This window comes from Pagrus major, chromosome 22 (genome assembly GCF_040436345.1).
Source record: "Pagrus major chromosome 22, Pma_NU_1.0".
NCBI classification, from domain to species: Eukaryota; Metazoa; Chordata; class Actinopteri; order Spariformes; family Sparidae; genus Pagrus; species Pagrus major.
Window position 1 is genome coordinate 28,974,306 of NC_133236.1, and position 11,720 is coordinate 28,986,025.

The 11,720-nt window shown below is 43.3% G+C and overlaps 1 protein-coding gene across 1 annotated transcript; it reads right to left on the bottom strand.

The window, feature by feature from the left end:
- Positions 1-644: 644 nt before the first annotated feature.
- Positions 645-10,016, bottom strand: hnrnpub (heterogeneous nuclear ribonucleoprotein Ub). The gene is made up of 14 exons (XM_073492557.1): positions 9,378-10,016; positions 7,906-8,020; positions 5,857-5,936; positions 5,545-5,684; positions 5,282-5,381; positions 4,478-4,590; positions 4,036-4,299; positions 3,789-3,908; positions 3,559-3,687; positions 3,012-3,180; positions 2,610-2,891; positions 2,210-2,487; positions 1,971-2,111; positions 645-1,418 (listed from the first exon to the last, which is right to left on the bottom strand). The coding sequence occupies exons 1-14, from the start codon at positions 9,847-9,849 to the stop codon at positions 1,368-1,370; spliced, it is 2,454 nt and encodes an 817-aa protein (XP_073348658.1). The 5' UTR covers positions 9,850-10,016; the 3' UTR covers positions 645-1,367.
- Between the last annotated feature and the right edge of the window lie 1,704 nt (positions 10,017-11,720).

The following is an 11,720-nucleotide window of genomic DNA, read 5'->3' on the forward strand; positions in this document are numbered from 1 at the left end:
TGAGGTCTTCACGAACTGTCGGTGGCGTTACTAGAAGTTGTGTTGTGATCCTGTGTAGCCCTTGTAGGTTTGCTGGTGAGAAGGAGTAAACCCTGCCTGCTCTCAGTCACGTTTGTGCTCAACTAGAATCACCAGAAATTTGTTTCTAAATTGAAATAATGGCATCAATATAAAATAAAATAAAGATTCTGTTATGGTTGCGGGTTTAGTTATTAGACTGACCAGTGCTGTTTTTTCAGAAGTCTTCTGCACTATAAGGAACCGTTTAAAAAGACAATCTAGGAACCACACTTCCTCCTGAGAATCAAGCGTAGTTGTCAGTGCCCTAATTTTAAAAATAAATTAAAAGACTTAATTAAAAAAAAAAGGCATAATGTAGTACTAAAAATGGCTTACTTATATCCTCAAAATGGCTTGGCTAAAATACTTTCTCAAGCAAAATGTACATTAGAATAGCTAAAAGGGTTGGGAACGACGAATCAGACAGGACGCTCGAAGGGAAAACTTCACTAATGAGGTGTAAACTGGGGCTCGTAGTGGGGCTGATGTCCTCGGTGTTTGAAGTAGCAAACTAGGACTTGGCCCATTCAAAGGTCTTTTACACACCTTTGAACTGAATCAAAAGTCATAAGCCAGGAAGAATGTAAAAAAGCCAACAAGTTGTTTATTGTAGGTCTATGGAGTTTAGGTTACAGATTTGATACTGGGAACAAAAGACAAAAACTTGCTGGAGTTCATTCGTAGCTTCAGTTTAACTGTTTGACAGTGGACTATATCGACATGTACAGTCTAACAATATAATCACCTACCATGCTTCTCGCTAATAAGCCAAGGTTCCTTTCAATCATTACTGTTTCTTAAACTTCGCATACAAACTACGCAAAAAAATATTTACAATTTGTAATAAAAAAGCAGAACAAAAATCACAGCACAGATAAAATACACAACCCTGAAAAAAAAAAAAAAAAAATCTTTCCAAACATCTGCCGGGCTGGCAAAATGTTTCTGGTTCCTGATTTTACAAACATTAGATTTTTTTTTTTTAAAAGCACGTCATTTAAAAGTGGTAAAAAAGAAAGAAAAAAAAAAAAGAATGAAATATACAACAAAAGAAATAAGCAGATGATTGAATGAGACTGAACCCACGTTGTACATGTATATAGATATAAAGCTTCAATTACACTCAGGGCTGGTCTCCTCTCTGACGTGGAATGTTGTCGCTCCATATCGCTCTAGTCGTCAGTTGGTGGGTTTTTAGATTATTAAAAGTGGGCTCTAGGAAAAGAAATCAAAAAGCGGGGTGGAGGGATGTTCCGTGGCTAGCGGTGGGTCTCCGTGTCGGCCACCAGTCCGTTAGAACAAGTGTCTTAGTAATATCCAGGCTGATACTGCTGGCTCCACGGCTTCTGGTTCCAGAACTGGACAGGACACACAAGAGACCCAACGTTTACTTTGTGCTTTCACTCGAATGTCTTCCAAAATGTATACATGCATATACTGTGTGTGCATTCATTTATCAAGACTGTTCCTCGATAGGTAGTAGAAAGCACTGATTTTTAGAAAGTCACTGTACGGGTGCTTCTTTAACTTTAGCAGAGTTAAGACAAAACTAAAAAGGAAATACAAGTCACAAAGCCTTTGTACTGATGTAGTCTAGATTAAAAGTGGATGTAAAGTTAATAGTACTAGGTTATACGTACAAGTATGGCACAGTTTTCATCTGAATATTAAAAGTACATCATACTTTGTCTTATGACAGCAACACAACTCTTTGTTCTTTGATAACCTACAGGCCCGTTTCCCTTTACAGCTAGATTCCATTTGCCAAGTGCTAATGTAGGAAATATTAAGTGGATCTGTGTCGTTCTAGTCACATGTGCAAGTACAATTTGGGCTTTAAACTTAAATCAGTAGTGTCCTTAACACTGACAGTGTGTGTGTAGTCTGGTGTACTGTGCAGGAATACTGACCCCTTGCTGCCAACTCTGGTTGAAGGCCTGGGCCTTGTCCATGCCGTTCCTGTTGCCACCATAGCTGCCGCTGTTCCTGTTGTTACCAAAGTTTCCATTCTTGTTGCCGAAGTTGCCACGGTTACCACCTCTCTGATGATACTGGAGACAGAAAAAAAGGCAAAGTGTTGATGATGCATCTTTCACAGCGTTTACAAACACTGGGTACCAGGATGTACAGGTGTCATGATCAAACCCACCTGTCCACCAGGATGGCCCCTGTTTCCACCACGGTTCATGTTGCCGCCACCTCCTCTGCTCATGTTTCCTCTGTGCATCGGCCCGCCTCTGTTCATGTGTCCACCCCTGGGCCCCATGTTACCCCCCCTCATTGGGCCGCCCCTGGGGGATCCGCCCAGGCTGGGAATGGGACCGCCACCGCGGTTATAGTTTCCACGGCTATGGAAGGCTCCTCTGAAGGGTGGGGGAGGCAGGAAGCCACGAGGTGGGCGGTTGAAGCCACCGCGAGGACCAGGAGCTGCAGGAAGATCAGAAAACATTTAAATTAGGATGAATGTGATTTAAAAGGCTATACGTTTACGAAAGCAGAGTATTTCTGTACTTTCTGGTGTTGAGTACATCCCACAATGTCAATCATACCTCCTCTGAAGTTGCCTCTGTTCTGGAAGCCTCCGCGGCCGCCACCTCTCTGTCCGGGTCCACCACCACGGCCAAACTGGTTCTTGCCTCCCCGGCCGCCACCACGCAGGCCACCGCCTCTTTTTGGTGTAGTGCTTCCCTGGTTGGGTTTCTTCTCAGCGGGCAGTGCGGTCTTGCTCTCCTCTTTGTACTGTTCCAGCAGCTTGGCAGCCTCGTCCTTCTGCATCTCAGCATAGATGACCTCACTGAAGCTCTCTCCCTCCTCAGGCAGAGAGTAGAAGCCTGAAATGGAAGCAGGGGGAAAAAAACGTGATTCAAAAACACTGACGTCAACAAAAAGAGTGACCCAGTAAAGGTTTTAACCACTAAGTGTACTTCATGGCCCCAAGCTTCTTTTTTTACCTTTCATTTTGAGGACAGCGTGCTCAGGCACTTCTTTGCCATCACTCTCAACCTTCTGCTGGACTCTCTGCTTGTAGTCCTCGTCAGAGGGGCAGACCACCACCGCCTTGCGCTGGAAGCCTGCAAACAAGCACATCTTCCTCTTCTGGCCTGGCGCAGACAGGTTAGTCTGGAGGAGAGGAGAAAGAGGCTCAATTATGCTGTGGCTTATAATATTTGTCCAGGGTTTTCAGGCACAGACCATTTTGGGCACCACCTGAGCCACATTAATGTTAAATCAATATGGAGAGCATCAAAAGGTTGTAGTTAGTCCCCAGTCAATTTCTTTACCAAGTGTCATCATTGATTTTTTGGTTGTTGTTTATCAATTATCTGCTTTTGCTTGTCCACATACAGAAATAATAATGGTCCAAAATGCTGTGATATGACATTTTTTTAAAGATAAAAAACACAATTCTTCCACAACTTAAAAAGGTAAAACGCGGCAATCAAATCAAAGCAGTTTAATTTGGGACTGCTGTGATTGGAGTCAGTACCAGTCACTTACATGGTCCAGGATGTAGTTCCTCTTCTTGCGCGCAGCAATCTCGATAAACTTTCCCAAGAAAAGTGGTGCTCGCTGGGAAATGGCGGTCAGTTTTGTAATGTCCTTCGACTGGCGTTTCAGACTGTTGATCTGTATTACATGATAGAAATAAATGATTGAAAAAAACTTGAATAGTAGGAAACAGATAGAAAGACACACAGTTAGCAGTAAGTGTGTTTATCTGTACTGACCATCATCTTGTCTACGATGGTGTCACTGCCTAGGATGTAGTATTTCCCAGGGTTCTCCTGGACATGGTTCTTCACCCATGTAGTCTTCCCTGAGCCTGGCAGGCCGACCATCACGATGATCTACACAACATGAAAGGAAAAGAATGAATTAGGTCAAATTCCTCCAACATGGACTTTAAACATTCGAAAACTCCTGAATATTACAGTTATGAACATCAATAAAGAACAATGAAAAGAATATGCTTACCTCGCAGTCGGCCTTGGTCTGTGGCCCCTTGAGCCCCCGGACTCGGTCATCCACAGGGATCTGCTGGAGGAAGGTGTATCCCTGGGGCTGAGGGAAGTACGGCGTCTCCATCTGGCCAAAGTTGAACTCCACAGCACAGTTGTGGCAGATGATGTGGGGGAACAGGGCCTGGCCATTCAGGGTGTCCTTGCTAAACTGGAAAGCGATGGCTGGCTCTCCGCCGTTCTTGGCGAAGGACAACACCACCTCGTCTCCCTCAAAGTCCTAAACAAAGAAAGCAAGATGCAAAGTTGTTTCTTGCGTTTCTGACACATTAATTATATGTAGTCAACTTATTCTACAGAGAATAATCCTGTACATATCTGACACTTTAATTCTAATATTGCTTGGCGTTCATCTACTTTAATTAACTGATCAAACACAAGTAGCATTCATGTCTTACAATAAGGCAGCAGACGACATCATTCTCCTCGTAGGTTTCTCCAAAGTCCTCCGTCACACAGTTGGTGGTCTTCTTGCCTTTCCCAGAGTATCCATACGAATGCTCCTCCTCACCTAAACATTAATGACAGAAAACATTTTGTGAGAAGCAGCAGACAGAATATTGCTGAATGAACACGTCACATCTCAGTCAAGGAATGTTGTCAGTGTGTGACTCGTCTGTTGGCAACAAGCCAGCCACCATTACTATGATGCAGCCGGAGCCATTTTACATTAACATGTCATGCTGCTCATCAACCACTAGAGGGACCTCTCGAGACAGAGGATTCACAGCAGGCTCAGTTTCTAGTGTCCTCTTACTTGGCAGACCTTCAGGCAAAGACACACCCAAACATTTAATACAAGGACGAATTTCTTACATATTAAATCCAATTAGTTTAATGCACTGTTAAGTTTATCTAAAACACTGCAGTATTTTGAGCCCTACATGTTTTCCACATGACGACTCATAAGCAAATGGCTGCACTGGCCAGGTCACCATTTTGTGTATCACAATATGAATGATATCCAATCATGTTTAAGCCATTATAGACAATAAATAAACTAGAATGCTCTGTTTCTGTACACCGCATGTGTGCTGCGGTCAAGTAGAAATTATTTTGGCAACAAGTGAAACGAGCGCTGCCAAGGGTAAATGGAAAGTTACAGCTGCCGTTAACGCTTGATTCCAATAATACTGAATGACACAGCCAACAGTATAAAATAGTGAAGACCGTAGAGCTGAGGTGGATATAAAGACACTGACCCAGGAGCAGGGTGCCAGTAGACAGGGACCAGCCGACCTGCACGTCGTGGATCTCCATGTTTTTGCTGGAAATGTGCTTCACAGGAATTTTCTCTGTGATCTGTTGACATGAAGCAAAACACATGAATGACATTATCCAATGTGTCTTAATGTTGCCATGTTGCACCTGGTTTACAGTCATACGTGAGGCTATAAACACTCAGGAATGACAGAACGGTTCTGTATGGTGAGAAAAGGTTAACACTTCAGCATCGTTACCGTACCTTCATCTCAAAGCAGGCTTTGCCCTTGTTCACACCATAGGTGCCCTTGCCTCCAGACCACAGGTAAGCAAAACTCTCCATTGTGAGAGATGAGGCACTGTATCGGTCCCGTGACACCTTAAAGTGCAGGTCGCAGTTATCTAGAGCAAGAAGGAGAGAAAAGCACATTCATCAATTTGTGTATCTATCTAAAAGGACTCTGATAAATATAGTCTGGTTGATGTTCTAGTTAACTGTCAAAGTCTTCTTTGCAGAATAACGTTGGATCTTTTAATGACACGACAAATCTTTAATGTAGTAATTTGCACTTACAGGCATCCAGGCAGACCTTTGTGTCATCAAACTCCTCATCTTCTTCCTCCAGGGGTGGCACAGGAGACTTAAATGAGGCCCTGCAAAGAGACACCAACCGGTCATTCTGAATATTCACGTCAATGCAACTGAATGGAACATACAGATGTCTTGGGTACCACTTGCTGAAAAATATTTGGGGAGAGAAGTGGAAACACAGACTAGGGGCACCGATACAAAATTGAGAGTAAATTGGGTAAAACGAGCCTCCAAAAGTTTTTTTTTTGTTTTTTTGGTGTTATTGTGAGCCTTGGCAGACATCACTTACCTTGCAGTATCCAGCGAAATCTAAAAACGTGAGAGATACACAGAAAGAAAGCTCCTCCGCTAGCCTCAACATGCAAGGCTATCCACTGGTGAACGTGATCAAATCAAAGCAGACCACACCCCTGAGAGATCAGTGTTTACGATCTCCAGGACTGCTGTGGGGGTCAGTCAAAGCGATGGCGGGTGCAGTTATATTTTTAACTTCCCATGTGTGGAACGCTGAATGGAAAAGGTCAAGACTAGCTCACTGTTCTGTGTCACCATGCTTAGCTGCTTGAAATGAGCAATCAAAGTGTACTGAGAGCTACAGCAACTTACCAACTCTGTAGCTTGAGATCAGATACCTAAATCTCTCAGTGGGAAGCTTAAGAAACTACACAGAATGTTGTTAAGAGGTTTAACATTTCAATGATGCTTAAGCACTGTTCAGGCTGAAGCAATGATCCAGTAGAGTAATTAATTAGTAGGAAGAAACAGATTTGGGGTTCATCGTCCCATTCTCATCATCTGCAGTATTTCTAACTTATCCAAAAGACATCCGTCATCGCGTTTGTCCTCAAACAGCCTCGAGGTTTGTATGAATGGTTGCTACGGGCAGATTTACGGGGGCACTTGAGAACATAAGGTCTGAATTGGAGGATTTAGTCAATGCAGTCAACCAGCGGGCCACACAGCGGCTGCTGCTGTATGGGCCTGTGGATGCCCAGGGGCCACTGGTTTCACGTGGGGGTCGATAAAGGCTCCAGAATTTTTTGGGGGCAAATATGGTGGTAATAATTTGAAATGGCCACTTTGGGAAAAAAACACTTGATTGTCAGCTTATAGGAGGAAAAAAAACAACTAATTCTGGCACCTTGATGTTTAATAATTTCCCCAATTTGTTTTTTTAAATCCGATTTAAAAAAAAAGAAAAAAGATTCCACTTCCTGCCGGTTGATCCTTACAGTGTGTCAACAGCGCAATGAAAACAAAACACTGACCAAGAAGTAGGTACAGGTATGCACACACGTACACTCAAAAACCCACACACACCATGCATGATGTCACCTGCAAACGCACACGTTCCCACACTCACATCATGATTAACATACACACACGAGACGTGATACATGAGACAGAAATAGCATTTGGACATCATACAACCAAACAAAACAAAAAAGGAAAAGAAAAAAAAGAAAAAAGACCATTGCGAGGCAAAACGATGGACGGTCAATAGCGAGCTCCTCCGTGGACGCTCCAAACACTGTGGGACTCCTGCTACCCTGCAGCAGTGGACCCCTCCTCCCACGCCTCTCAGCTATGCTTCCCCACCCTCCCTCCATTCAGAAGTGCACATCTGCTACTTTTCCTCTGGGGTTTGTTCCCTTTTAGCAGCCTGTTTCACCTTGAGGACACAATGGGCTTTCCAAAAACAATAAGTGGCATGAGGAACAGATGTGAAAATTCATAGAGACTTGATAGTTGCACTTCTGCTACAGAATGCAGTCCATTTAAAAAGACACAACTGTGAGTGGGCACTGTAAAGAGGTAAATGGTAAGGCTCTTTAAAAAAGTAGTCAGGGATGACCCTCAAAACATGTGTGTGAAAGTAAGGTCATTAATAAATAGTATAATACTTGAAAATGAGGGTTTTCCTCCTGCTAGTAATAAGTGCATTGGCACTTAAAGCCAATACAGTTCAACAAAGCTATGGATGGCGCTTCAGGGATGCTGAAGGCCATTTTTGCTCTGTCCCATCCTTACCAGCTGTATTTGTTCTCTTCAATAAATTCAAAGTAGCCCCTTCCATGTTCCTCCCGGCGTCTCTTAACACCCTTCTTATTCTTCTGATCAGCATTCGTGTCTTTGTCCGCATCCCCTTTGAAAATAGAACAAAGATATAGAATGAGGTGCTCCTTTTTAATGTGAGAGAGAGGTCGGACTGGCAGTGGGGTTCTGGCCCACAAAGCCCGTTCATTAGTTACATTCTGTCGACCATAATCATCAATGTTAAAAAAAAAAAAAAAGGTAGCTAAGAGGTAACACCTCATGATAACACTTAAAAACAACACAATCATATACTTCATGAATTGCAACAACCCTAATGACCAGATAGTAAAATTACAATATAAGCTGGTCCAAATGAACATCGTGGACAGTGTGTGCTGGGGCTGGAACAACAAGTCTCTGCAAAGTAAAGGGACATTAACCCTGCTGGCCTGAGAATACACTGTTATCAGTGGGTTTAGATACAAGTCTGTTGTATTCAGGGACAAATGCATCATGCAAGGAGATGGAGAAGCTACTTAGGCCTCGGCTGACCCCCCTCCCCCACATCTTACCCCACTTCACCTCGGTGGCTATTTATTTAACCCATTTATTCCCAAATTCATTTCCAACAAGACGACACTTTCTATTCAAACCACAAACTAACCACGTGTTGGACCAGCAGCTCAGGCTCTGACCCGGCTGCAGCACGGCTTTGGGTTAAGCTGGTTCAGGAGTTCCCAACCCCGAAGCAGTCAATTACATCCGGACTGATTATTAAAGATACTCAAGTTTAATTCTGGAAATGCCGGTAAGAGTAATTAACGCGAGTAGGATATGAGCGGAAGGAAAACACCCTATAATTACTGCAATAATGTCCGTTTGTCTCAACTTTAACATTTCAAACATTTCACGTTACGCCATTTTTACGCAGGTTAAACCGTGATAATCCGAGCGGGCCGCCTCCCTCCGCCCCGCCGCCCCGCCGCCCCCCAGCCGCGGCTAACGTCAATATGGGAGCCGCTGAACTAGCTAACCGGCTGATCGGCTAGTTAGCACTGCACCACAGACAAAGAAAATGAGGTTAGCTGGCAAGCTAACACGCTAACCAAGCAAAAAGAAACGCCGGACTGCGCCTAATTAAGAGCGTGTTTATCACTTCCTAACGCTGACTACATCTAACAACATTATATTATGACATAATAAGGCTAAATTAACCTTTGCGGACCGGACTGTCGATAGAAAATCGAGTAGCTAACCAAGGTGGTGACCGATGCTAACGCTAACTTAGCTGCCCGGCTAGCTGTTTCAGTTGCTAGTCGAGTGAGGTCACGGTATGTAGCTCAACATGGACGCCGTGTTGTATTCAGATGTGTCTCCTCCCGCGGCAACATTAGCGCTAAACACCGACACCCAGCCACAGACCATCCAGCCAGTCACGTATTTCACAGCTAATTGAGCCGACTCACCCTCTGTAGCCTGGTCCCCGGGCTCACCGTCCTCCGCCTCGATCTTCTCCATGTCGTCCACGTCTCCCTTGAGCATCGGGTCCATCTCGTCGTCCTCGTCCCCTTCCTCTTCCCCCTCACCCATCTCCTCGTCCTCGGCAACGCCAGCAGCATCGCCTCCATTTTCCGGCTCCTCTTCTTCTACTTCTTCTTCCTCCTCTTCTTCCTCCTCCTCCTCGTCTTCGTTGGCCTCCATGCTTTCTTCTATCGGGCCGTCATCGCCCTCCTCTTCCTCGCCCATACCCTCCTGGTCGGCGGCCTGGTCGCTCCCCGCGGCTTGTGGGTCCAGCGGGGAGGCGAGGTCCTCCTCGTCCAGGGCGGCCTGCAGGCGGTCCATCAGCTCGGCCTTCAGCCCCTTGTCCGACAGACTGCGCTTCTTCAGCTCGTCTTTCAGCTCGTTCACTTTCAGCTTCTTCACGTTAATTGAGCTCATTGTGGCGGTTAAATGTATAAAAAAAAAAATAATTCACAAGCAGGACGATAAATAAATAACTGGACGCGCTTTTGTGAGCGGATGTAGCTGAAAATCTGCGCCAAATGGCAGCCGCGCTGTCCGACCAATCTTTCACCGGCAAAAGGAGCTGCACTGAGCGGCGGAGTGGGGGAGGAGGGTGACGTCCTCCACCGTCATTACCCAGAGAGCACCGCGGCCCGGCCATCTGTCAGCCTTTATACCGGGCCGGGCCTGCACGGAACCGGCCCGGGACCGACCCAGCATGGGTTTATCAGGAAAAACACTCCTGTAGTACATGTGTTGTATGAAGGGGGGGTTTAATTACAGTTACAAAACACTGATAGACAAACAAACAAACAAACAAACAAACAAACAAACAGCAGCCTGGAGGTGGAGGGTGGAGCTGCAGCTTGTGGCCCTTTTAACATTAATTATATATTTGTCAGCTGCCTTTGAATTATACAGAGCCATACAAGAAAGTAGCAGCAGCTAAGAATATGCACATTTCTTAAATACACAAGGGTTAAATCACAAGTGTCATCACGATACGATATCATATCGATTCTTTGGACAATCATATGTCCATTTAACACAATCAGTTACATTTATATCAACTCACAAAAAGCAACTTAAATATGATTTGACAGTTTTATTACTTATATATTATTTTATCAGTGGGTCCAGACATTTAAATGGAAACTATCTGTTGTCTTTAATAAAAACAAAGCTGTTTATTAAGGAGCTGAGCCTGGAGGAAACTGACACAGACGTGGGAATTTCAAAATAAAGGCTTATCTTCACTTTGCATGGATGCTATTATTAGATCGTTAATCACTGAATCGATATATCGATCAGGATCAATGTATAGTTTCACCCTTACTGTTTACGATTGTCTAATTTAAAGAAGACAAAAGAAATCAATATATAAACTAAAATACAGAAATAAATTAGATATATTTATATGTTTATAAAGTATATGTATATATATTATATATTTATTTATGTATTCATAAGTTATGATCAAATATGGAAGCCTATGCTGAATTATTAAAGGTTAATGGAGAGGATAAGTTCACACTTCTTCCTTTTCGAACACGCGCGCTTTTCTTTTGTTGGTTTATTTGTTTATGGATTAAAAATAAATAAATGTCCATGTTCAAAATAAAGATTTCAATTAATCAGTTAATGTAGGAATGATGGTCCTCGTGTGAAAACGGCCATAATGTAGAGTTTGTGAACATTTAGTAAAATAAGTCTTCTAAAGGAAAATATAAATATGAATGAAGAAGTGAAGAATAACATGTAATTATATTTTTTCTGAATACTTGGTTTCATTTGTATTTGTTCATACTGATTACTGTGGTAAAAAGGGAAAAAAAAGCTGCATCAGTCCTGTTTTTTATGTCTCTGTATGGAAATGCAGCACTAAATTGGTGGATTAACCCTTTAAACTAAACTTCAAATAACAGTCGGATGGGGTGACTCCAGTGACCTCTAGGTGGGGCTGCACGACACGGTCAAAAAGTGATATTGAGATTATTTTGATATAACTCGTGATTATTATGGATGATTAATTTGACATCACAGTTTTCATTGTCATTGAACAACTGGTGAAATCACGATGGTGTTTCTCACAACATGTTTTATTACATCTGCAGAAGAAGCTTTGTGGTCCAAACATCTGCAGCTCTACAACATTTCATTTTAAACAATAAGTGCACTTTTATTTGGATATTGCACTCAGTCATACTGCGATCTTGGCACATCACAGTGTAAACTTGGATATAATCATATAAAATACCAACCAGTCCTGCAGTGATGTCACAACAGTGTTACAACACTGATCGCAT

Bases quoted from the DNA above. Each gene is read 5' to 3' on its own strand.
- hnrnpub (XM_073492557.1), bottom strand. From the start codon at position 9,849: ATGAGCTCAATTAACGTGAAGAAGCTGAAAGTGAACGAGCTGAAAGAC. The intron at 3,909-4,035 runs GTAAGCATATTC...CATGTTGTGTAG, and splicing joins AGACCAAGGCCGACTGCGAG to ATCATCGTGATGGTCGGCCT. The intron at 2,892-3,011 runs GTAAAAAAAGAA...CTTCCATTTCAG, and splicing joins CGCTGTCCTCAAAATGAAAG to GCTTCTACTCTCTGCCTGAG.